The 27,358-nt window shown below is 44.6% G+C and overlaps 1 protein-coding gene across 3 annotated transcripts; it reads right to left on the bottom strand.

The window, feature by feature from the left end:
* Positions 1–487: 487 nt before the first annotated feature.
* Positions 488–26,874, bottom strand: glis2b (GLIS family zinc finger 2b). 3 transcript variants are annotated; one of them, XM_053339035.1, is made up of 7 exons: positions 26,035–26,874; positions 6,206–6,407; positions 5,956–6,086; positions 3,844–3,999; positions 3,618–3,751; positions 3,413–3,531; positions 488–3,256 (listed from the first exon to the last, which is right to left on the bottom strand). In XM_053339035.1, exons 2-7 carry the CDS (start codon positions 6,381–6,383, stop codon positions 2,514–2,516), a joined length of 1,461 nt encoding a protein of 486 aa, XP_053195010.1. In that variant the 5' UTR covers positions 6,384–6,407; positions 26,035–26,874; the 3' UTR covers positions 488–2,513. The 3 variants fall into 3 exon arrangements, with proteins under 3 accessions (XP_053195010.1, XP_053195011.1, XP_053195012.1); XM_053339036.1 differs by having other exon boundaries at positions 26,040–26,874; XM_053339037.1 differs by lacking the exon at positions 26,035–26,874 and adding an exon at positions 7,014–7,076.
* Positions 26,875–27,358: the final 484 nt, after the last annotated feature.

The following is a 27,358-nucleotide window of genomic DNA, read 5'->3' as shown; positions in this document are numbered from 1 at the left end:
TTTCACTAAAAACAAACATTTTCAACCTCATGGTGGCGCTAGAGGAAAAAGTCAGGGGATCACCAAAGCCATTAGTATTTGTCCTCTTAGCACCATCAATGTCTGTACAAAATTTAATGGCAATCCATGAAAACACTGTTGAGATATTTCAGTCTGGAAAAAAAGTGGTGGATTGACCCACAGGCTGACTTTGCCATCCACAAGCCAACCAGTTAACGTGACTAAAAGCAAATATCACTGAAGAAACATTAACATTATTTTGTGAAATAGAAATATTCCCTCTTTTTATAGCAACAACATCATCTTGATTAAATTGACACCCCTCTGATTTATCAAAGGGATCTTTTTGGAGGGCCAAACCCCCAGGTTAGGAACCATTGCCCTTAAGATGACCCAAATCTCTCCCTCTCTTCAGCCCCTCAAAAGACTCCTCCACAACAGCAGAAAGCTGAGGGCAGAGCAGCCTTGGCAGAACACAAGAAGCAACTTCAACATCAGGAAAAATGTCTCGTCTGAACAACAGCAAAAGAACAAAACAAAATGAAAAAAACAATGACACAAATATAAAACAGCAATAACTGATTATTTCTAAGACTGGGCGATGGAAAAGTAAGACCACCAGCAAAGCAGATGGGAAGAGGAGAGATGGAGGAGATAAAGAGAGGAGGATTGTGTGAGCATTAGTCTCTTGAGGGAATGTTCCTTGTGTTGTAATGATCATCTCCTGCTCCTCTACCTCTCCTGTTAGACACGGCAATCAACATCATACATGCATTAACAAACTAGCAGTTAAGCCCAGAAGGACCCCACAGCGAAATTGACTCTTGCAGGCCTGAGCCAAAATGAGATACGTTTTAAAGAACCATGGATTGGCAGTAACATTTCATAAAACATGTAAGAAATATAGTGTGTGGTAAGTGCATGATGACTGCGTAATCAAACCATGAAAAAAGTTTTCCCAGAAGTCAAAGGAGTCTTTTTTTTCCTTTCCTTTTTTTTTGTTTTTTGCCCCTTTGGACAGAATAAAATGAGGCAGTTTGCAATAGTGTGGCTTCCTAGACAGTCCAGCTGTATGTGGCATTGAGTGCATCACACCCCCCTCTGTGGCATGATACGTACATCCCTCTTTTTCCTCACTAGGTATTTTTGGCACAGCGTGGGACTTGTTGAACTTGGGACAAAACTTCAACCAACAGAGCTATGTTGGGCTTTGAATGGATGACCACCTGTTTTTCACAGCTGGTTTTGGGTCGGGTCACTTTTCAAAGTACAAGACACTAGTGTTTATCACCACAGTGGCCCTTTCATACACAAACTGGCCGTGTTGATTCAATTACGGGAAAGCAGCTGGACAATCCAGGAGCAAAACAGTGCGAGTTCTGTAAATGGCAAGCGGGATGTTGTGTATCTTGTCCAACCAGTGGGGGGAGCCAGACACACAAGTGCCTTAAATTTCACTTATGTAAAAGAGGAAGTGATGATTGGTCATTGTCAGGTGATGTTACACCATTTGTCATCAGATTGCTCTGTGCCCTAAAAGCCCCTAGTCTGAATGCCTGGCACACATTCGAGTGGACTAGGCTGGTCCGTGTTTGTCACCCTCCCCAAATTGGGGACAGATTGTCAAAAGTGCTCTCTCCCAGTTTATGTTATACCAGGGGAGCCGAGAGGTTAGCAGCAGTTTTGAGGTTTCGACACTATAACCATTTGACACTATTAAGTGCTATGTTTAATTTAGCTGTCTCAGACCTGAAGCTGGCTCCTGTGGCCATCTTCAGCACAACACACAATCCAAGACAGTTTGAATTCACTTGCTTTGGTATGGCAAGCTTGTCTGAATCATATTAATCACAGTTTGTGAAAAATAGGTCATAACTTTGAAATTAATTGTGGAGAATTGTCTTATCACGTGCACATTTGCCTAACTGAGAGTGCGTCATTCAGTTTCATGGTGTATCTATCTCACTGCTAAGCTGCAGGCACACTGTCGATTAAGTATAGTCATATATAAATACTTTGATGAATCAGGACTTTTGTGAGAACACAGAGCACTAAGACTGTCACGTTCATGGACTCTTGTCCACAGAACCAGCAAACAGGAATGAATAAAGTATAAAATAAGCAACAAGAAGCCCACTGTCGGGCCTTGTGATAGAAATACAGAGCCACAAATGTTCCTGAACAGTTCTTGGGCCCCTTAGTTTCCCAACAATAAAAGAGGCTTGCGTTGTATTCTTAATTCTTGTGAGGTGTAGTGTTATCTATTGTTTATTTGACTGAGTTTCACTATTGTTTTCTTTTTTTCCCTCCCGCTCTATGAAATGCATTGCGTGGATTTGATTGTGCGAGCCAATCCCCTATCACCTTTGACTGTCCGTACCCTCACTATGGCGTTCACCCTCCCATCCCGACCCCCTGAGCTCTTCTGGAATGTGTGTGTGTGTGTGTGTGTGTGTGTGTGTGTGTGTGTGTGTGTGTGTGTGTGTGTGTGTGTGTGTGTGTGTGTGTGTGTATCAGTTAACCACAGCTGGCTTGAGCACCACAGTGCCTGGGGGGATGACCACCCAGGACAGGGGATCATGAGACCCCCCTGTGGAAAGGTTCAGGACCCCCCCAGTCACCTCATTCTCACCTTCCTCCCCCCGGCCCCTCTTGGCCTGCTGACTTGGGGCCCTGCGCTCAGATGCATGCCCTAGCACAGACACCATTGGCAGGCCCAGGGCCGAGGAGGGGAACGCCGGGGAGAGCAGAGGGGACTTAGCGAGGCCCAGCGGGGAGCCATTGAAGGACAGGATGGATGTGCCTCCTAAGCTGCCTGGAGGTGAACCGGGGCAACCCAGTGTGCTGAGGTCCAGGGGTCGAGGACTGAGCGGGGACAAGGGCAGGGAGCCACCCAGGCCCTGCAGAGCATGGCTTCCCAGGAGAGCAGCCGCTGCCCCTGGGATGATAATGTGGGCTCCACTCACATAGGACAATTCCGAATCCTTCCCCCCTCCACTAGCAAGCACTCCGCTTTGACTCCCCTTCAGCATGGAGCCCACCCCACCCGGGGAGCCATGCTCCTGAGCCACAAAGTGACCATGGGCCTTGATATGCTTGCGAAGGGAGCTGGGGTCTGTGTAGCGCTTCAGGCAGCCCACCATCTTGCAGTAGTAGGGCTTGTCGACATAGTGTGTGCGTGTATGCTTGAAACGGTCACTTGAGTTGGAGTAACGCTTGTTGCAACCCTCATATGGACAAATGTAGGGCTTTTCACCTGCAGGAGGAGAAGAAAATCAGGTTTTAGCTTTGACATAAAGGAATGTTTTTATATACTACACATATAGCAGGTTTTATGACAATTTTCATATATCCAAGTTTCATGACTTCCACCGCCAATCTGTAACTCACTGGGTGTAGCTCTACCACTGACCTGTGTGTGAGCGGTTGTGTATTTTGAGGTTCTCCAGCCGTGAGAAGCTCTTGTTGCATGTGGGACAGCGGTGGGGCTTCTCATTAGTGTGAGTGCGGATGTGGATGAGCATCTTGTACCTGCAACAACACAAAACAACATTCCTGATAGCAGCTTGAATTCTGCCCTGAGACATAATCTTTATAAAACTGCATGAAACACTCACCTAGCATTGAAGCCCCTCCCTTTGCGAGCGCAGCCCTCCCAGTGGCAGCAGTAACCAGAATCCTTCTCAGGCTTGACATGGAAGTCATTGACATGATCTACCAAGTCTTGGAGGGAGTCAAAGAGCAGATGGCACTGAAGAAGAGAAGACATTTAGCGTTTCAATTTGCTTGTGTTGTTTTGATGAAGCTATTTTGACTTTGACTATTTCACTTTCAGGGTCTCACCTTCTTCCAGCGGCAGGCCAGTTGTTCATCTGCTGAGAAGTCAGGAGAGGCCCTCTTGTCACTGGTCTGGCTAAGGAACATAGAGGATGGCAGGTGAAGTCCTGCCCCAGCTCCGATTGGCACAAAGAACTGAAAGGCCTGTGAGATGTGAGAATTCTAGAGAACAAAATGAAAAAAAGGAACAAGATACTAATGAGACGTGCACTTTACATTTTACTGTTGCTCATTATTTACCCAAAACCCCTAAAAAGTACAAAAACACCTGAACACTAAATGTGTCCGTCCTTTCAAGGATTCCACAAAACTTCCCCCAGGAATAAAAACCTTTTAAGATGAGCTCCTCTGGTTCCAAAGTACCTTAAACATTTTGTCTAAACAGGACTAAAGACGACAAAACAATATAACCAGGGCAAGAAGTGCCTCTGCAGCTGTGGTAGTCCTATAATTGAGAACAAGCAATCAGCTGGATGACTAGACACTCTTGACCTCAATCGAGGAAATACTTGATAATGCAGTGATAAAACCTCTCTCAACAACAATTGTCGTTGTTTTCATCAAAAATCCACTTTACTTGTTCTCTTGTAGTCACCCGCTGTGTCTTACAAAACCCTCTATATCCCTGAGTTCGGCAAGAGAGCTGTAAGATTCACTGAACCTCAGCTAAGGCTCAAAGAGCTAATGCACAGGCTAACTCTCTGGTACACACACACACACAGTAAAACTTAGCTCAAGCATAAAACAGAAAGGAGCCCTGATAAAGAGAGGAATTTAGAGTAAAGAACACCGACAGTAAGTCAATGTTGTCTTGTGAGACCATGGGAGCACAAAAAAGAGAGAAAAAGGGTGCAAATGGCTAACAATCCTGTGGCTGTCTCATCGTCGTCAGCTATGTCAGAAATGTGTATGTGACAAATTTCATAAAATGAGACCAATTTCCTTCGCTGAGCTCTGCCTCCGCATGCAAAAGAATGTGAGCTGCTTTGTGAGATGCTGTAGGGGACAGAACATGTGAGTGTGCCTGTATGCAGCTGTTCTTTTATAAAAAAAATGCTTATGGTGTGTGAGTGTGTGTGTACGTGTGTCTCTCTATCTTTAAGAGAACCAATGTCAGTTGAAAACCAGCGTTATGAGGATTTGGACTTGGGTTTAAGGTTAAGGTTAGAATTAGGTAAAATTAGGGTTGGGGTTGGGATTAGGCATTTAGTTGTGTTAGTTAAGGTTAGGGTAAGGGTCTATGGAATGCATTATATCAGCTAGGGGCTTCACAAAGATATAAAGACAAACATGTTTGTGTGTAAGAAAGAGAGAGAGCGCAAGAGGGAAAGTGTCCTATTTGTGTCCATTGGGGATAAAGTGCAGAGTGTGTGTGAAGCGATGGGGTCTGGGGGCTATCTAGGACTCAGTGGGATGTGGGGTGGCTGAATGGTCCCAGCCAGCATGTCTCAATTCAATTGGAAGGGAATTGAATTAGGCGGCGTGAGGTCTGCATGGCTGTACCTTGTCTTAAATCCGATTATACATGTACACACACACACTCATACACACACGCACACACACGTCATACCAGTGGGGCCACTGAGTGCAAGTTGCACAGACAGAGGCACTTGTTGGGGACACAAGAAGTATTTGATAAGAGCTAATAGCCCCCGTCCTCTCTCTCTCTCACACACACACCTCCCACCCCTTGCATAGCCTGATTCCCTTATGGAGAGTGTGACACAACCCGGTGTTGTTCCTGAATTGCTGACCCCAGAGGGCTGAATCATTCTTGGGTGCAGACAGGAGAGTATTGGCCACTGATGACTTTATTGGGTTTATTCTTTTAATAACTTGGGAATGAACGAAGAAAAGGTATAAGAAAAAGTAAAGGGAGCGGGGGGAGGGGGGGGGGCATTGTAGGGTAAAAGGTAAGGTGGAACACCTGTATTGGTATGTGTGTGTGAGTGTGGTGTGAGAGAGAGAGAGAGAGAGAGAGAGATAGAGAGAGAGAGAGAGAGAGAGAGAGAGAGAGAGAGAGAGATGGAGCAGTGAACCCTAACACATTGTGTTGAGTGAAGAGCTTTGCTATAAATCAGCTTGTGTGTGTGTGTATTTGAGCTTCACCATACTCACTCCTGAGTGGACATAGTTGCCATTGGTCATTTCCGGAGAGCTGGGGGTGTGGCGGGAGGAGGGAGACAAGCTCAGGTCCACTGCAGGGGGGGTGGGAGTTTCTGTTCGGTCATGAGGGACCACCTGCATACCTGAGGTAACACACACACATGCATACACACCTGGTAAGATCATCTCTCATAAAGGGACACTATTATCAGTCTGTCACTCTTTCTTAAATGCACAATTTAGTTTTACTGGTGTTACCTACCTGTGTGTGGAGATGCTGGCGAGGCAGGCTCAATGACTGCGGTGCCATCGTCTGCCATGCGGAGCTGGCGAGCTCGCTTGGGGTGCAGTGGAGATAGGGAGGGTGAGCGTGGCCCTCTGTCCCGCCCATTAGCCCTTCGAGGGAGCTTCAGGTCCAGGGGCTCGTCCAGGGACAGCATGTCCGCAACCCGCCGACCTCCCACCTGCACAAACACCCAGTCACAGAGGGGCAAAGTCAGGCCAAGTGGGGCCGGTGGAGGAGAGCTTCATATAACCACACATACAATGAAATGCTGCATTCCAGCATGATGAAACAGTGACAATTGCAGAAGACAGATTCTCACACCTGCAATATTTCCCACATGTGCGTTGTTTAAAGTATCTCACATTCCACAATCCCACTGGGTAAGAAACACTCTCCAACAATGGTAAACTGACCGCAATCACAAACTGAAACATTGACTAAGCCAAAGAAGAATAAACATACATACACACACACACACACGTAGAGCTCCGAGTGACCCCCTCCTCTTTTTCCATCCTGACCTTTACACACACACTCTTCCTGAGGAATGTCTACAATCCAATCCAGATGGTCACCCTCACCGCCAGCCCTCGATCACCCCACCCCTTAGCCAGTCACTGGCCCTTGCACTCTGTCACATCACCCCTCCCAAGTCCCAACCTCCAACCCCACCGCCTGCACCTTCAGACCCCATGGACCTTTCAGATCCACCGGCAACCCCCCAGGACTTCAGGTCCAGCTGCACCCACTCTGTCCACCTCCTCCCTCCTCTAAACACACTGACCTATGGACCCAGCCTGAGGGTTGTGGGCAGGGCGCTTCATCTAGCTGTCATTTTGAGTTCCACTTCTCTTCCTCAGCCAGCAGAGTGGCCCACCATCACTGTGTTGTACCCTGCAAATAATTCACATTCATACCAAACACCTAAATGCCCACAGTTAATTGAGGCATCAGGAACAAAAAGAATAATAATATTCAACAAGACCACCCTCAAAAAAGTAGTAATTTTAGAAGTTCACACTTTCACATTTCAGATGGAAAGAAATGCTGAGTCTATGATTTCCCATCCAGCATTTACTGCCTCACACATACAGGCGGTGCTAGTACAGTATTGCTGATTTATAGCAAAGCTCTTCACTCAACACAATGTGTTAGGGTTCACTGCTCCTTCTCTCTCTCTCTCTCTCTCTCTCTCTCTCTCTCTCTCTCTCTCTCTCTCTCTCTCTCTCTCACACACACACACACACACACACACACACTTGCATACATCTCCTCAAAACATTTTCCATCTACACACACACACACACACACACACACACACACACACACACACACAGTTGCAGAGTGTCCTACATTTGTGTTTTGAGTTCATGCGGAGCCCTCCCAGTGTACATGTAGTGTGTATGCTATGAAAAGAGTCATACTTTCAGAAACACACACACACACACAAGTAATTAATCAAACTGTAATTTCAACAAATTCACCCTTCCTCCCTCTCCCTCACACACACATGCCGACACACTCTCATAGAAGCCGCAGTGGTTGTGAATGGTGGGCTTTGAGAGCGACTGGCCAGGGGCCACATGAGAAGCCCTTGTGTCTGGGAGGCACGGAGCAGGGGGGTCACCAGGTTCACCAGCCCAATGAGGGATGGCCACCAGCTCACACACACTCATATATGCAACCGGAGGGGGTGGGTGTACAGACTCAATCAGCCATAGATAAGAGGATGATAATATGCACACTTATTCACACAAACTAAGGGACATACTGGACATACAAGCACACAGAGCAGCATTATGGTGTTATCAGTGAGATTACACTGTACTGATGCATATATATGTATATATATATATATATATACACATATATAACTCATGTTCTTCACATGCACACAAAGAAACAGATGTTTGGACACAGCCCTTGGTTTTAATCTGATTACAGACCACAGTGACAAGCACATGATCCGCAGGTCCATCTTGATGGGCAGTTTAGAATGACTTAACACCAAAATGTCAGCAAAAACTTGGAACATACTATGAAGGTAAAACCCACAGAAGCACGCTTCATGCTAGGAGAAGGCTGTTTTTTTGATTGACAGAATTAGAAAAGCCCATTTCAACAAGCTGCAGCCAGTTGCTTACAAAATACAAATACAAATACATGACCCCTTCAGGTTTCGGAACTACACCAGAATCATGCTAATAAAAAATATCTTCACAACCACGACCAAGTTGAACCTTTCCTTTAAATAATCTTGCAATGTACCAACTACTCTATGCAGCATGGACAGACCCATTTGTGAGTGTCCATGGGTTTTTAATTTGTTTTCTAACAATGTCTGCATAATATTTGTATCGCCCTACATTTTGCTAAATGTGTCTGGTTTCACCTGTGCAGACTGCTAAACAAAGAGGTTTAACTGTTAATGTGACCACATCAGTGGTATAGATTATACCTTTACACATAATGAATGGATCTTTTCCATCAACTAAACTGAGAGCAAATGTGTAATGATAAAGGAGGAGTAATACTGGTAGCTGCTCTAATGATCATTTTGACCATAAAGAGATGGTTACGTGGGCAAACACTGCCATTAGCTGTGAAAATAAACATGTTTAGATCTGCCTGAGCGGATATGATCCTCATTTAGAACGAGCTGCGGTTAATACCACATCTCAGTTCCTCCCACTCTCTCTCTCTACCTTCTGGACTGGGTGGGTCTCACAAACTTACTGTAATTCCTACCACACAGGCTGCCAAGAGTTTTGGCTTTATTGTTTGGCGAAAGTAGCAGAAAATCGCCTGTCATCCACTTTAAATGAGTAAGCCCCTTACTCAGAGGCACAGACCAGGAATCAGCTTAACCTTTCTACAAATCCAGTTCTCATCCACTGCAGGGACAAACAGAAATCTGGCCTCCTGTCAGCACTAAAATCCATGCTATAAAACACAATGTGAAACAGATATGGAACTTCTGGTCCATTTAATCTGTCATGCCTAGTTTTATTTCCTTTTTTGTGAAGCACTTTGTAACATTGTTAAGAAAGGCGCTGTATAAATACATTTATTATTATTATTATTACATAATCATAATATACACCCATTTGAACCTGGCACTTTAAAATGATGCTATTATGCTAAATCTCTCCCCAGTTAGACAGGTGACTGACACGACAGGGGTCCCAACACACAAAAGTCCTTCTCAGGCGGCTGCTCCGTGTGCAAAGTATTACTCTACCTCCATAATGAATCATATAGTTCATGTTTTCCAATTTATTAAGCAGGCCTCCCTTATAGCTCAAACAACAGCCAGTCTCATAAAAATGTGTCCTTTCCTCCTATATAATGAGACTACTGTTTTTTTAGTATGAGTTGTTGCCTGCTGCAGGAGAGGAAACAGCAGTTTAATTTAGCAGTACACTCTAATAAAGTATCCGTTCAAGCAGGCTGTTTAGTTAATGTCTTTTTCCCTCTTAATTCCAATTTAAGTTGTCAGGGGCCATATTGCCAATGCAATTACCATTTCCAGCATTCCCCTTAATGAGGTTATCAATTAAATGTACTGTTATGCTTATTTTAACATAATAAAGTTAAAACGATTAGACAATTAATACATTGTTAGAAAATAAATTAGATAATAAATAATTCTGGGTTGGGGAGGGGGGTTCAAGCACAAATGCCAAAAATTAGTTCAGTTTTTTTAAATGTCAAGGATTCTTGCTTTTCTTTATCTTAACGTTAGTAAACTGAGTATCTTCTTTTAGGTCACCATGAACTTGTGATAAGCATTTTCTAAAATGTTATAGACAGAACAAATAGTCAATTAATCATGAAAATAATCTGAAGATGAATTGATAATCAAAATAATTACTAGTTCCAGCCCAGCAACATTTTATGACTTCCAATAACATTTTAGGGTTGTGATCATTATCTTAATGAATCGTTTGGTCTATGAAATGAAAATAGTGAAAAAATCTCATTTTAATAAAAATTTCCAGTCAAAGATGACATTTTGTTTGTTTTGACCCACAGTCCAATACCCAAATGTATTCAGTTTACTATCATGCATGACAACGCATTAAATCATTACATCTGAGGAGATTCAGTATGAAACGAAAATAATTTAGGTGGCCACGTAAGAAACATCTGGGGGGGGGGGGAATCACTTTCTTGAACTTCCAACAAATCTCAGCAGGTCATAAAATATCGACAATATCCACTTATACCCAAGGCAGTCAATACCACACTAATGTGATCCCAGTGGAGTCGGATAGTACAGCTCCTGGCGAATCAGTTTCCCCACAGCTGGATTTCACCTCAGCCCACCCTCATCATGATTATTTCTTAGGAGTTGGGACTGGCTGGGAAGTGACTCACAGTGTGTGGATTTTGGACTGCAGTTACAGGATCTCGTCTACATCCTCCAAACAGCCACGATCACTGAGAGAGGGTTTGTGGGAAATGTGAGACAAAGAGAGTGGAACTAGAGGAAAAGAATGATACAGACAAGGAGAGAGCATGGCGTACACGTCTGCGTGATATGCGAGTGTGTGTGTGTATAACACTCTGTGGAGGGTGGCTGTGAAGTTTGGGGAAGGGGTTTTGGCTGGCCCCCATGCAGACTTCCTCTGCTCAACCGTGGGGTCGTCAGTCTCTCTGAAAGGCAGCATTGTCCCTTTTCTGGGCCCTCTCTCTCACTCTCTCTCTAGCAGAGTAAACACAGGCTACAGCAGCTGAACGAGAGAGAGAGAGAGAGAGAGAGAGAGAGAGGAGAGTAGGGATGATCGAGGGGGCCACAGCGAGGATATACGAGGGTGAGGATGAAGGGAGGAGGAAGTGGAGGAGGAAGACGAGTCCTGAAAGAGAGGTTTGTGTGTGTCTTCTTTTGCAACCTATTCTCCTGTATAACCCTTTTCCACCTACAAAGTCCTACCCATTACATTAGGAAGCCGCCCAAGTGTCTTTGATGAGGATTGGGTGTATGTTTGGGGGTGAACATGGGTCGAGGTTGGAGGGTGTGAGAAAGGTGGGATGGTTGGTTAAAGGTTGGGGTAGTGCAGGGGGGCATTGGGTCAAATGAAGGCTATGTGTTTCAACACCTCTGTGCTCTGAGGCTAGGCTCACATGGATCAGTACTGACCCTTGACCCTTCTGAGACCGATTGATCTTTCGCCTGATCTGATCTGATCCACGCCGAGGAGAGTCGTGCATTTCGGCTCAGTCTGACTGTGCAGGGATGAGAGCCAATGAAAAGCATCAGAGAATATAAAAACTGTGACGAGTAAGATGATTATATTACAGGGTATAAATCGTATGGTGTAATATTTTGTTTTCTGTGAGGCTCTCAGAGACTGTGTGTGTGTGTGTGTGTGTGTGTGTGTGTGTGTGTGTGTGTGTGTGTGTGTGTGTGTGTGTGTGTGTGTGTGTGTGTGTGTGTGTATTTGTATGACCCCCTCTGAGGTTGGCTGTAACTTAATCTCCCTCCTGCTGTGACCCTGGGAGGTGGTCTGTAGGAGGTAAGCCATCTCTCCCTGGGGCTCTTTGCACTCTCTTTTTCATTCTCACACACAAACACACCCACAGAGGAACGTGGTGGGAACGGCTGCTTCTAACAACCATCGCTATTGACCAGTGTGATTCTGAAGAGCTTCAACCTCCTATTATAAACATTGAACAATCATGCTGTGTTAAAGTTTTCATGCAGGAGGTAGACAGACCTTGTTGCGATACAACTGGGTATCATATTGAAATCAGTATTGATAAGCAATAAAGTGAGATAACAGCACTATGGGCTCAGTTACAGTTTAATTTTCTTATGTGTGAATATGCTCACATATTTCAGCCAACAAGCCTTCAAGAGCACCACAAGTGTTATCTTCCTCCAGTTATAGAGAATAAGCATCCATTTGCAGGTTTATATTAATAGCTGAGATAATAGATTTAGTGTCTTCATTTCAATTGTCGTCATAGTTCGGCTGCCCCTACCCCTACTCTGATTTTCTCATTGGTCCTGTTTTGTTCTCTCTCTTTCTGTCTGCCAAACAACCTGCACACCTGCAACCTATCCACTCATCAAGCTCCTGCAGTATACTGTATATACCCACCGCTCTACACAGCACTCTTTGCCAGATCATTCAGTTCGACAATGTGGTGTTAACATTACGGCAAAGTTTAAGTTCTAGTCAGTACATCTGTGTTTGCCCGAACTCTGCTTGACTCTGTTTTGTCATTTGCCTCAGGATCCTCCATCATAAGTCTTTGCCTGCCTCCCCACCCAGCATCTTGCAAGCCTTCAGCCTTCAGCTCAGCTCTCTCTGCCTGCCCCTCTCCACTGTTATTCTGGATCAGCTGTCCAAAACACCATCTCTACAACTTCTCAATAAATCTGCATTTGAATTACTGCAAACTGTGTGTCTGAGTACAGCTTTTGGATCCAAACTTAGTTTAACCTCACAATTTAAAAATTGTATTAAAAAATGTCCTGCTCAGCACATGTGGATCCTCATTTTTTATGTTCAGAAACATATCAGATGATTTTCAATATCAGACTTTTAAATCTCCAGCTCAAAGGGTTTCTATAATAACCGCTATGAGTTTATCGTGTCCTTTAAGTAGATATAACTCCTCAATCTCACAGATGGAACATGATTGCATAATCTAAGTTCCTGCATTAAAAGGTGACCAAATAAAGGAAAGAAATCCTATGAAATACAACTACTGCCACAGTGAGTCTTCTGTGCAAGATTGCAGTGACCACATTTAAAGTCAACCGCCCTGTTTAGTAAATATGTTTCCATTACAATCGGTAATTCTGTGGTTTGGCAGTGATGCGTAAAGAGCTGCGGTTGCAGTGTGTGTCGTGTCTAGACCTGCTGGTTTTTCCATCTACCAGGTGGGAAGGACAGGGTCAAAGGTGACTGAGTGTGGGATGGGTGGGGTGTGAACTCTGACCTCTGGCATTTGGGCTCTACATCTGTAAGGCCATGGAGGAGTAAACAAAGTTGGCACACTTCAAGCAGGTTTTTGCACACGATACTCTGTGAATAATCAGATCCAAGTGATCCAAGAATTCTCATGCTTCAAAGTAAAGCAATGATCATGCAATTTTCCTTAATAGCCAGATTTACACGAACTCATATCAAAGTCAGATGAGATTAGTCAGAGAAAGATGTGATATAGTGAGCTTTACTGAAAAGTTTGATATTATACTGCTACCAGTTGTGTATGACCTACTGTAAGGTGGGTTAATATCCAATTATCTGCATATTTGTTGGGGACACAAGACAACAAGCCCATAAAAGGTCACTCTTTCATTCCCACTTCTGTCATTGCTGACGTTTCTTGAGGTAATAGCCACAAGTGACCCCACCTCTGCTGACACATACACCCCTGAGCCACAGCCCCTAAGTACACCCTCCACCCCCCACCCCTGATGGACTACCCAACACGCACACAGCTGAAAGATTTTTTTTCCTGCCTCTGTCCTCCTTAGCCAGCCGCCTCCTCAGACAGGAAACCTCAGTTTCCACTCCTCCTCTTCTGGGCCTCTCTCTCTCTCTTTCTCTCTCTCCCTCTCTCTCTCTCTCTCTTTCTCCCTCTCTCCCTCTCTCTCCTTTTATTCTTACTTTGTTGTTGTTTTCCTCTCACATTCACCACTCTGCCTCCTCTTTTAGTTTGTCTTTCTCTTCCACTCTCATCTCTTTCTTCTCTAACTGACTACGAACAAGAATCCACCTGGTTTCTATGCAACAATAAAATACTTTCTGCATTCACATCAAGAAACAAGATCGAGATGGAATCATTAATTCAAGTTTTACTTTTTCATTTTTCTCTGACTGTCAGTCTAAACCTCCCCCCTCCTCACGGTTGCAAAAAAGCACTCTGGATAGTACACAGGATTATGTAATAGCAGCATGCATAGAGCCAATGGGGAAGGGCTATTAAGGAAAAATACAGTTGTTGGAGAACTGGAGTCAAGACGGCTGCAACACAGAGACAGAATGACATGTGCGTTCACATGCTTCAAACACTGGGAGAAATAAACACGAGATCCTCACTTGCTCTTTGGAAGTTTCAAAGAAGAGGACAGAAACATATACCACCAACAAATTAAAGAGAATGTGATCATGCAGAGCAAACAGGTTAAGCAAAATGAAAGGAAGGGGGAGATTTGAGACAACACACGAAGCAGGGGAGAAAGGAGTGAAAGGAGGGAGAGAAGGACAGAAAAAAGGGAGGTTTAGACATAGTGAAGGAGGAGAGTGCAACAGGAAGCCTCTCAGCGAGCTACCAATGGCCTCCAGCCAGAGTGTTCAGACACTGAGGAATTCCAGGCAGAGGGCAGAGAGGGAGGGAAGGTGCCAGGAGGGAGGGAGGCAAGAACGAGGAGGGCGGGTCGCACTTGCGGTTTGTTGTCAAAGGGTACTGCTACATGAGAAAGAAAGAGCACACACTTAAAGTGATATCTCTCTGTGGTTGAACATTAACATGATTGTTAGGATGCAAAATTTGGTATGAATACACTGAAATGTTTGGCATATCAAGCCACTTCATTTAATGTGTTTTTGCTTCTGTTTTGGGAGATTTAGTGCCATAGTTTAATATGTTTAAATCTGATTTTGGATTGCAATATTAGATTTCAACTCTACATTCATATTAGCTTACGATTTTACGAAAAAACTTACGAAACACAGCATGAATAAAGAAATGTGATGCTATGGAACTAAAGCTGAGACAATTAATTGGTTGACTGAAAAATGTTGGAAATGATCATTACATCAGATGTCAAGCAAAAAATTCCAGTCACAGCTTCTCAAATGTGATGATTTGCTGCTTTTTCTCTGTTTCACAGTCGCAGAATGAAGTATCTTTAGCTTCTAGACTGTTGGTTGGTCAGACATTCAAGAATTTTATTGTCATATGCATGGTAAAAACACGATGAAACAATGAAATTCTTACTTTGCTGCTGTCCTTACACACAACAATAACACATACACACAACAAACACACAACAAAAGATGCATAAAAAAATAATAAATGCCAAAATCTAAATCTAAATCAGGGGGGGGGGGTTCAAAAAATCCTTATATATATTTGAAAACCTCCCCTCTGGGATTTTGCGTTGGTATTTTCACTCTTATTGACATTTTATAGACTAAACAGTTAATCAGTTACAGTTGAATCAGTTACTTTATAATGAAAGTAGAAATTGCAGTCCAAAATGCAACAAATCAAGAATCTACATTATGCTGTAGAGCTGCGTACATACTGGCAAATGAAAACATGCATTTCAAACCCACAGTATCAAGGTCTTTTTGCAGATGTGGATTTTAGTCAGACACTTGATCAGGATGAATTAAACATCAGCGAGTGATTGACAGTGTTACATATTATGAATTTGAGAACCAACACTCCAGTAGACCCTGCATCTTAATAACATTTTGGACAGACCTGACAACAGAGCAGCAATTCCACTCGGGCTGACGTATACTGAGATTAAGCCATGAACAGGTCTATAAACAGCCATCTGACTGAGATTTCACATTGTGTCATTAAGCCTTATGGCCTGCTAAACCTGAGATTATCGCACGACACAGTGACCTGACTCGACTCTTGGTAGGGAGGGGAGGGGTGAGGATGAACGGCTGGAAGGATGATGGGTGGGTTTCAGTTAAGCATGCATTATCAAATAAGTATACTAGTATACTTGCCTTTTGTAGAATAGAAGAATTTGTGTAACATGTGTAAACTTGAAATCATGAAACAGCATGAAACACTGTGAGACAACGCTGAGTGCATTTTTAGGCAAATCTCTTGAGATTTATTTTGCATCCTGTAATTAATTAGAAGGGGACAGAGTGTGCTTCAGTGTGGAAATATCATTAGAAAATCTGTCCTGCAATAAAATCAATCATCCAAACTATTTTGACAGAACAAATAAAAAGAGAAGAGGAAGGTTTAGGGGAGAGAGGGGGTGGAGTGGCTGTACATTGGCATGAGGCTAGGAAACTTCCCTCAAGCCACAGTCAATTTATTAGACTCCCTAGTAGCTGCTATATGACATGAACACTACGTGATTGAGGGCCCACGTGTAGAAACACGTGTTTTCAGTCACTGGTTAGTTTTTGTCCCACCTACTCCCATTCAAACCCTGACTATCAGATGGGCCGCATACGTTTTTAATCAACTAAAACAGTTTGTCTATCCTCTAGTATCAGGACAGCGAGCAGCAGTAAACAGATAATCCCCAGTGGACAATGACTCAGAGTGTTTAAGCAGTAAACCTACTCAACACTGACGCTTAAGGCACTTCGCACAACGGTACTGTAGGCTTTGAAGAGTGGTGAGTAATCTTACAATAACGTGGGGCATTTCACAACATAGCAGTTTCATAGCACAGCAAAGGGTGGCAGGAACCAGCGAACACAGCAGGAGGCCTGCCACCATCCGTGAGAAGAGGAAAGGAGAAGAGAAGAGAAGAGAAGAGAAGAGAAGAGAAGAGAAGAGAAGAGAAGAGAAGAGAAGAGAAGAGAAGAGAAGAGAAGAGAAGAGAGGAGAAGAGAAGAGAGGTGAAGAGAAGAGAAGAGAAGAGAGGTGAAGAGAGGTGAAGAGAAGAGAAGAGAAGAGAAGAGAAGAGAAGAGAAGAGAAGAGAAGAGAAGAGAAGAGAAGAAAAGAGAAGAGAAGAATGTGTTTGTCTTTGCACTTAAGAGATTTGATCGACATCCCCACCCTACTTACTTTGACCTCCCACTAACTCTTTTAGGCCTCTCTACCTCCTGCAGTCTACTGAATGTATTCCCTCTAGCCATCACTCCTCTTTTCTCATCATTGCTCTGCCATACTTCCATATAAACATGAACTTGCTTGATCCCTCTCAGTTCTATTCCTTCATGACTTCCTTTTCACTTCCTTGGGCTATTCCCCCATCGTCTGTCATCACTCTCCACTCTTCCTATCCTCCTTTATCAATCTCTCTCTCTCTCTCTCTCTCTCTCTCTCTCTCTCTCTCTCTCTCTCTCTCTCTCTCTCTCTCTCTCTCTGCCGTTCCCCCCTTTAGCTTCAGTCCTATCCTGTGGCCTCTCCCCACAGGCAGTGATGCAATCCTCCGACTCCTGCGCGCAATCACAGGGTCTGGAGTCAGCTCGCCAGCCAAGCAGGGGCGTCACCACACCATGCTCAGTAGGAAAGCAACAGGAGAGGAAAGAGGGGAGGTGGAGGAAGAAAGAAAAGGAGAAATGAAGCCAATGAGAGAGGGAGGAAAACAGCCTGAGCTGCTGGTGGATGACAGAGGAAAAAGTAGAGTGATAAAAGTTAACAGCTCTGTTTTACAGCATATTCACAAGTTTATTCTATTTGGAGTAAACATGTTTTTGGTGTGTGTGCATGTGGTGAGGTGTGTGTATTCCTGGAAGTACTAAAGGTCCTGTTGCTTTCTGCAGGATTAGATGTCATATTAGTAATTAATTAATTAATGTATTTATTTATTATTCTCTCTCACTCTCTATCTCTCTCTCAACCCAACCACTCAAGGCAGATGGCTGCCCAGAGCCCAGTTCTGCTTGAGGTTTCTTCCCATTATAAGGGACTTTAACCTTGCTGCTGTCACCAAGTGCTCGCCTGCTCTCTAAAAAAAGTGCTCTGAGATAACTTCTGTTGTGATTTGGTGCTATGTAAATAACATTGACTTAACTTGATTTGAAAGAACTTATGAATTAATTTCATTATGGAGGATCAAAGAGCACAACTGTTGCAACACCCCAGCTCTTGTCCTCTCATCAGCCCACTAACCAGCTGTGTCTGGCTTGCTGGGGTTGCTGGATAGGGTCTGTATTTCGGAAGTGATGATCCTCTGTTACTCCCACACTAAATGCTGTCATTTCAGCTGACTCACTCCAACATTAGCATTATTCGAACAGCTAAGCTGGCAGTATGAAATTCTACTAATATTTGTGATGGTATAACACTGTCATGTCTGGCATTTTTGCATGTCCTATCTATGCTATCTATAATCAAAAATGCTTCTTTTACTGCGTAATGTCCTTACTGAAGCGGCTGAAATGTGTAAGTGCATAATGGATATGCATTTATGGTAAGCGCATTTCACTGTAGAGCTGCATGCATGCAAAGAGTGATCTTATCAAACACAACGCTCTGAAACACAGATGGAAAATGATATTATAGTACTACTAAAGGGCAAAGTTTAAAGTTAAAACCTTAAGATTCTTATGTGCAGGTGTGCATTCATGTATGGGCACACACACAAAGAAATGTCACATCGACACACACACATTCACTCCTGCTTTACCAGCTTTGCAGAGACAGACCTCCCCTAAAGGCAGCAGAAATGAGCACAAGGTCAGGTTAGGAATGTGAAGCACTGGCACCTGCCTAAATCTTTAAAATACCAGGTTCTCTCAGCACACACAAACAAAGGCCACTGCTGGCCACTCCCTAAATCCCAGGTCAGGGTTTAAGTCTTAAGAGGAATGACTTCAACCCAAAACCAAAGACTCAGGTGTGTACACCAGAAATTGAAGTTTTATTAAAATGTATCACTGAATAACAACCACAGCTTCAAGCTCTTTTCAAAACTCTAAAGCAGCTGCGTTTGAACTCAACAGGAGATCTGTCTGCTATACTCCCTCACTGGTGAAAACCCAGCACCAGTTCTAAGCCACTGGGTAGGAGGGAATGGGAGGAAATCCAGAAATCTCTCTGTCTTTCTCTCTCCCTCTATCCCACACAGTTAACAGCAAGCTGAGGGCAGATTAATAGGGGTGACTTGCGTATGGAAACTGTGGTACGATAAGCAGCAGTCCTGAGCTATATTTCAGATCCAGTTGCTGAGCCATTGTGGTCTGTCCTTCCAACTTCAAGGATCAGGGTAAGATGTATGGAGGCATGCAGTAAATGCACACATAAACAAGCAGGCATGCATACGTGTACAAACACACACACACACACACATACACTAGTGCACAGCATGCTGGCTGTGTGTTGTGGAGTTCAGACCAGTTCAGAGCGCTGTGGTACCGCTCCAGCTTTGGGAGGGGTGCGCCTGTCTCACAGTCATTTCCTGGACGGGGATATTATGGCACCACACGCATGAGAAACAAACCCCTTTTGCCTTTACACACTGACCCCAGCCACTTTCATTTGACTGCAACTCAATAAGCCAAAAGTGCATAGTGAACTCCCTGGGAAGCAAGTCTTCTTATTCAATAGCAGGAGTAATATGATCCTAACATCAGCTTTATGCAACACGGCCTCCAGCAGGCTGGGGGTGTGGGCTGTGGTGGAGTGGGGTGGTGGGTGCTGTCTTTATCTCTGTGTAGTGTTGTTGAGACCTATTGAACATGTCTGCGGTGTCATACCTTCTCTACTTCTTTACTCCAGAATTCCTGGAGGGCTACTCTCTGTCCTTGGAGAAGGCTGGGTGACACCTGTGCACCAGCCATGCTACACAGGGTAGAGCCAAGTAAGGGGGGCCACACAGAGCCAGATGTGCTCTGGACAGGGAGTGTCTCCCTTGTGTGAGTTTTTTAGCACACAAGTCTATATGTATGCATAAGTGTGTTTATATACGGAGAGGAGGAACAGGGCATGGGCTCAGCTTCTAAAACCAAAGCATATTGAAGGGGAAGAAAACAGGAAGAGGCAGAAATACAAAACAGCAGAGAGCAATTAGCAGATGAAGTGATGTGATGTGTGTATGTGTGTGTGTTGGGGGGGCAAACACAGGAGCTTGTGCTTCTTTAAATTTGGGTGTGACCCCCCCCACACACACACACACACCCCCACCCCACCTCCATACTGTCTGCTGTACCTCAATTTCAGCATTTCTGTCTCCCTCTCCAGTGATCTCACATATACATGCACACACAAAGCTTGTGTTGTCTTTTCCTTCTGTGTCTGTGCCAACTTAACGGCAGCCCTGTGTTCTCCCTCCTCACATGGAGCGCCTGTTTTCTCTGAGTAACCCTCCACCCCACATCCCCTCCCACCATGGCTGGCAATAAGACAAGGTCAATATGACAGTCTTTTCTCTCCTCTCTTTTTCCCCCCCTCTATCTCCCTCCCTCTTCTGTTCTCTCTGTATTTCTTTGTATTTCTGTGTTCTAACTCAACCAAGTGACAGGCTCCACCCTGAAGCTTTCATCTTTTGCGGCCTCCATCCAAGAGAGTGAAACAGAAAAGAGAGCAGAGAGACAGATGCAAAGGGACAGATGGAGGGCGACTGAGATGGCGACAGACAGAGTTCATCATAATGCTGTAAAATGGAGTAGCACAAAAACCCTTGATTTGGATTTGTTGGCATGTCTGATTAGTGCAATCTGTTGTAAAACAAGAATCAGAAAGATCTGGAGCTCCTCTTTTCATTCAGTGCAACAAACTCAACAGCGATAAATAATAAATGTGCCACGGACAAACGCGATTATATATCGGCAGCCTTGGAAAGAATGAGCCAAAGAGAGGATCTCTATTAGTGCTAAAGGTCAGGGCAACACTCATGCTCTTACACACACTCTTCTGCCCTGAATCAATACTGACATTTAGAAACAATTAAGGAATAGCCAAGCTCACTATGAATGACAGAACCATTTATTGAGACCAGAGTCCACAAGGAACAAGGACACTTAGAAGCAACTGGACACAGTAAAAGAGAAGCACAAGCTGTGTTAAGATAGTGATTGGTCAATATTCAAGATGGCTACTGAAAGTCCATTATTACACACTTAAGTAACAAAATAAAAACAGTAAGGCTATTTCACAGGCGCATCTGAGGTCAGAATAAGTCTTTATTTCATAAAATGTAACCACAAACTTAAAACATTTCCAAATTACATAAGGCTCCCTCATAAGAAAAAAAAGATCAGCCACGGTACATATGAATTAAATTAGTGCTGGCAACATCTCCACAACACCAGAGAAGGTAAACACTTACAGGCCAAACTTTTTTCTCTCCCTCCTTCTTTGCATGTATAACATGGAGAACATCTTATATAATGTAAGCTTCGGCTACAGTATGAAGCTGGGGGCTCATGGAAAGTGGGAGACGAAAATGCAAGGGAGGGACGAAAGGATAGAGGGAACAGAAACTGAGTTAAAAGCAAGGAAGAGATGGAGTCCCAGGGAGTCGGGGATGGAGGGAAGAAGGGAGGGGAGGAGGGGGTGAAGGGGGCAAAGTCTGGAAGCTAGCTGACAGGACTGGATATGCCCAGACAGAGAGCCAGGCCCAGGCCCAGACTTGAGAGCTTTATTTGAGTCTCAAAAATGCCTCACCCGTCTCTCCCTCATCCCCTTCTCTAAAAAAACCCACCATCAATCCCTTTCCCCGTCTCTCCCTTCCCAGCATGCTTTTCCTCACCCATACTTGCAGGCAGAGCCCCTCTTGTCCAACTCCTCCCTTTCGCTCTCTTCAAACAAGCAAACAGGCACATACATACCTCAGTCATACTGAACTGCTGTAGTGCTATTGAGGGTATACTAGAGAATCCAGGGTGTTGGCTAAGCAAGTAAATAATAATACAAACCAGCTGTGTCTCCACTTAAACTGCATTGCTCTGAGCATATTACTGTACAACTCACAGCTCCCTGAACTGAGCTCCCAGATATCTAAAAGGCTCCTGTTAGATGTACTTTTACTATAATCTATAAGTTAAATATTAAGTATGTCGGTGGGAAATAACCTGAAATGGACTTTGTAAAAACAGACTTTCCTCTCCCTCCACCCCTTTCTCTGCCAACTTCTTTACATTGCTGTTATTCTTCCATGTCTTGGCTTTACTCTTATATACTTTCTTTAACTTTTCCCCATCAAATGTGCCCTGCCCTAGACATGGTCTGCATATTGTCTGAAGGGCTACGAAAGCTGAAATTCTCACACGATAGAAACACTGAGCAGGGAGCGCAGAAGGAGCATAAAAGAGAATGAGAAGAGGTAGGGTGGGGTAGTTGGAGTGAGGCACTGAGTTGTCTGTGTTTATTTTGGAAATGCAGGCTTGCAGACTTGCAGCAGAGGAACTGACCCCTAAACTTCACCATGGCAGATCCTCACTCACAGAGCAAAACCCTGCTGTCATTTGGGATGTCCTATGCAGGTGATTTTTAAAAACAGGTAGACCATATATCCCAGAGGGGCCATTTTAACCCACCCAGGGGACCCAGGAATGGTTCGCTCCAGGAGGAAACGGTGAGGCCGTGAGGTGATTAGTGGTTACAGTTTAACTGGAGAAAAATGCACGGTCCGTGAGCCCAGCCAGCCAGGGAGCAAAGCGGTACGCACTGGTCTCTTTCAGCTCGCAAGTTAGTGTGAGTCAGGCTCTGTATCCGCTTTGTCTATTCTTAATGTATGGGTCGGGAAGCTTGGCCATCACCCCACACACACACACACACACATCACACTGCACTGCTCCAAAGTATGAGTGTCACCTCCACCACTCCACACATGGCGATGATTAGCGTGGAAGAAATGTACGTCTGCAACAATATGAGAGCATTTACAGTCATTTTCAGGTCTAACTTACGTTCAGCTATTGAATCAGCTCTGATCTTCTTCTGAGATTTCAGTTGAGTAACATTGATTCAGCCGTTAGTGTCATAATTTCCACTATACCATACAGTCAATATCAGCTGCAAAATTGTAAAGAATTTGACAAAAACTCCAAATAATTACAAACCAAGGAGGTGAAGTTAGCAGGTGGATTGGAAAATGAATTAACAGCTTTTGTGGGTATTGTAAGAAACAGTGTTCAGGGGACAAAAAAGTCAATATAATATTGTAAATATTAAAAATAATATTTATGTCCTTACCCAAATCTGACCATAGATACCATATTTTACACCACATCCTCTCTCGAACTCATTTCACCAGAGACACATAGCTGCACCTGGGTGCCTCGTGCATCTCCTTTGACATTTTCAGCCCAAATAAAGGGCAAGAGCTGGCATGTCCAACTCCATTCAACATGTTAGAAAAATGGCATACCCTTAATGGTGGTGGTATTTCATTTGTTGAGCACCCTAATGCATGACAACAGTGTTCATCTGATTAGTCATAATTGTCACCAAGCTCTTGGCTACAAGTGTCGGACACAGAAAGGACATGTTTGTCATGGGAATCGGAAATAAAGAGGATTTTATCCTATGAAAAGATAAATGTAAGTGTGTGTCAGGTGCCTTGTTTTCACTGCATGCTGCCTCATTCACTGACCACTGTAATCCTTCCTCCCCTGCTGCTGAGTTGCCTTTCAGCTTGACCATAATCCCCAGCAGCTATGGAGCCCCACTGCGATATTAATTCAAACACTCACACTGGCACAAACTACACCAGGAGAGTGTAGTTTGTGCCGCTTGCATTCCACACATTTACTAGTAGCCATAACTCCTCCTGGCACCACAGCAGACTGACAACACTGTAACAAAACAAAACTTGCTCACCTTAGATATCAGAGGACTTTTCTTTGCCAGTATTCTAACAAGTTTCCTTGTGGCACCATACCTCATAATATAAGAATCAACTGAATATGCTTCTCTTAATATCAGATGTGGTAGACTTTTATTAGACTGGTCTAAGGCATTAAGTACAAGTGCATTGTGGGTTCCCACCATCCCTCTACCACATGCCTCGTGGTTGCTCTCTGACGCAAGAATATGCCATTAGGGTCCACCTTTTCCACCATAAAGCAGCTGCTTTTCTCTCACACGGTTTGAGACCTCAGCTCAGGGGTATGAAGTCACACAGTTGCGGTACGGGGCAAAATCTCAATACACAAGGAAAACTGGGGAGGGGGATGAGAACCAAACCACACCCATGATTTGATTTCAGAAATGGAAATGGTGGAAAGCTTTTATGGTATAGCTGCTGCCATACTAATTACAGCAGTTGAAGCCAGTTGGTGTCAAACCTGTAACTCTGACAAAAACTCTGTGCAAGCTGTTGCTCCCAGCAGCTGTCCAAGTATCTACATCTGGCCAAGCATGCAGTCAGGATGAGAAAATGTACAGCGAAAAGGCTGCCTACTCACACACACACACACACACACACACACACACACACACACACACACACACACACACACACACACACACACACACACACACACACACACACACATCCTGTAAGTGTGGAATGCCACCACAGGGATGCACAGCTGGACCTCAGTGGACATCTGGCTTTATGGTGGAGCTGACTGCATTTGCTCTGCAGTGACTAAGTACCGTGTGAGAAAGGCCTCGCCTCAGTAACCAGTGTGCCGATAGTGATAGATACCTCTCTGTCTGGCCCCAGTCTGTCTGTCAGATGGATATTATGGTTGACCTGCGACTGAACTGATCATCAGCTGATTGGATAAACAATGCACTGGCTGGCCTGTGGATGTGTATAGCACCTGTGCTCACAGTTCAGAGAGGGGTTATGGATTAAATAGCAGGGGCCTGGAAGAGTGAGGAAGGAAGAAGGGAGTCAAAGCCCTCCCCCCGCAGAAAGCCTGTGCGACCTCTTTCACTGCTCCTCTGCCTCACATACTCTGAGAGAGGTCCAGTGGGCCCATGGCCAGACCTCCTCCGGTCTCATGTGCTGTCTGTGTGACACACATGCACCAACACAATACTGTTCATACAGTACCTCACAGTCACCTTGGAAATATACAGCCACTCGACTCCGATCCAAAACACAACTGCAGCCCCCTGACTGTGCCTCAATCTGTATTGTGGCCTAATGCTTTTAATGATCAGGCCTTATTCCTCTCCAGCACAGGGCTTGTTAGGTCTGCCTTGGCAAGGCCTGGCTCTTTCCCCTGGCATCTTCTGGAACAATGGGCCCATGGGAGGCAGCCAATGGGGAGAAGGTCCATCCCAAACCCAGTCCCAATGTGCACACAATGAGGCTTAGGGACAGTGGAATTGCTTAATTGGAGGAAAATAGCTCTTTATCTAGGCCTCTCTGCCTGTGCTCATCGTTGCCCCCTGCACTACATGCATGGCCTCAACTAAGTTAGAATTGGTCTAAACAAAAATGATGAACTGAAAAGACAAGTTCCAGTTACTTAGTATGTGGGCCATACTGAAAAGATTTGATAAAGCAGAAATAACTAGTAGAAGGCTGTAATCATGAAGATATTTATCTGCTGTTGTGGCAGGGAACACAGCCAGAAAAACAAAGTGTGCTTTGGGAAAAAGCATACTTTGGGGGAAAGCATGCTGTAATTCTAAAAATGTCCATGATTTTGTTGGGTGTTTACCTTATGTCTATCTTGAGGTCACAGTTTACCCACCTTCTTTATTTACCAGTGCATCGCTGGTTTAAGTGGCTGTCAACGGGCTGCAGACGTTGAACTCTTTATCAGATGTTGTGACAGAAGAGGGCTCAGTGCAGCTTCAATCTTGCACAACAGCTGGCTGAGCTGTGATGTACGCCCATATATAGAGCAGGATTTGTGATAGCGCTCTAAAAAAGCCTCTCAGAGTTGAAGAGAGGGTGATCGTTTCAGAGAGGATGCAGACCAGATGAAAAGGTCGCTCCCATGTTGAAATAGGTATTGGCACCGGGTCTGCGTAAATTACACAAACGCCGGTAAAGGCACGTCCGCCACGACCGGCCTTGAATATGACAGTGTGGGGAGTCCAGGCTGCAGGGTATCGGCGCACCGCTGGATAGTCTCTGAAAATAGGTCACTGCCCTGTTTGAACCCGTACATTTTTTTTCATGGTACGCACAACGCACTGAGACCAACGTGGACACACATGAAAATAAACACAATTCACAAGACTGACATGCAACACGGGGCTGCTTCTGGCTTACCTTACAGGGAAAATGCCGTGGATATGGCCGAGATATCTCCGACTTGGTCAACCCTCTTCCCGGTGCAAACTTCACCACGCAAAGTCCTTTGGTTCAAGCGCCGTCGGTGTCAAAAGACTCCTCGTCAATTTGTCGCTTTTTCTTCGATAAAAACGAAATATAGAGCTGACACGTCTTGAGAAAATATCACTAGGTGTCTAGAGAGGCGGTCCGTTCCCAGACCATTATCAGTATTATTTCTAAGCATGGACAAATCAAACATCAGCTCAAATGCAGCGTATGTGACAGCTGGTTGTTTAAATAAAGACTAATCGAAGGAATGACAGCCTTGTCTGTTGCCGTTGGATGATATATAATGCATGTTATCATACCACTGGAAACCCGTCAAAAAAAGTGTAAACACCCAAATCCGTAGCCTTAACTGTTCCCGCTGTGGAAAAATGAAGACCACTGGTTGTACTGTGCATCAAAAGCGCATAGGTGATTTCTTCCTAAATTCAGAGCGCATCGCTTAATGGCAACGCTGGTCAAGTGGGGGTTTCCTATGGGTGGTCGTGGTTCTCCTAGGGGGGAGGTGGGAGGGCAGTTCAGACCAGAGGGATGGCACGAAGTGGTGGGTAGGGTAGGTAGGGCGGGTTGGCGACGGGGTGTGGGGTAGAAGGGGAGGATCGTCCCCTTCCTCTTCGGTGCTTTTCCAGATGCCGAGGTGGGGCTGTTTGGCTTTCTTTTCTCCCAGTTATCCCCGTGTCTCTTCTGTCTTTTTTTCCCTCTAAGCACTCGAGGAGACGCTGAGTGTTGGTGGTAGTCTCCCCCACGACCGTCTGAAGCGCACAGACAGCCGCCCGGAGCCCAGCCAGCCCGTCAGGACCAGCCCAGAGTCTGCCAGCTCAGCGCATGCTTACTGCTCCGCCCATCCACCGTGGGCAGTCCCCGGCTGCTCTCCAAACTCTCCCCCTCTTTCTTTCTCTCTCTCTCTCTCTCTCTCTCTCTCTCTCTCTCTCTGTCTCTCTCTCTCTCTCTCTCTCTGTTTCTGTCCTCATGGCCATCTCTCCGCCTCAGCTCTCCACCATCAACAGGCCATCATTTCTAGACGTCTCTGCTCTCAAGCTGGCCACCACCTCTGCCTCAACAAGCTGCCATGAAAACACAACCAAATGTTGCTTAACTGAGGGGCTGGTATAACTTCTGACATACACATGGTGATGACCAACATGCAGACAGTGACCAACAATTCACTATAACAAAAATGTATTATATTTTCAGAAAATAAACCTAATATAAAGCACTTTATAACAACACAATAATAGCATCTGCTACAAATCAA

The sequence above is a fragment of the Scomber japonicus genome, chromosome 18 (assembly GCF_027409825.1).
Source record: "Scomber japonicus isolate fScoJap1 chromosome 18, fScoJap1.pri, whole genome shotgun sequence".
NCBI classification, from domain to species: domain Eukaryota; kingdom Metazoa; phylum Chordata; class Actinopteri; order Scombriformes; family Scombridae; genus Scomber; species Scomber japonicus.
The sequence above is the reverse complement of the archived record's forward strand: the minus strand, read 5'-3'. Positions and strand labels throughout refer to the sequence as shown.

Bases quoted from the DNA above. Each gene is read 5' to 3' on its own strand.
- glis2b (XM_053339035.1), bottom strand. From the start codon at position 6,383: ATGCTGTCCCTGGACGAGCCCCTGGACCTGAAGCTCCCTCGAAGGGCT. The intron at 3,752-3,843 runs GTGAGACCCTGA...TCTCTTCTTCAG, and splicing joins TGGCCTGCCGCTGGAAGAAG to TGCCATCTGCTCTTTGACTC. The intron at 3,532-3,617 runs GTGAGTGTTTCA...GTGTTGTTGCAG, and splicing joins GGGAGGGGCTTCAATGCTAG to GTACAAGATGCTCATCCACA.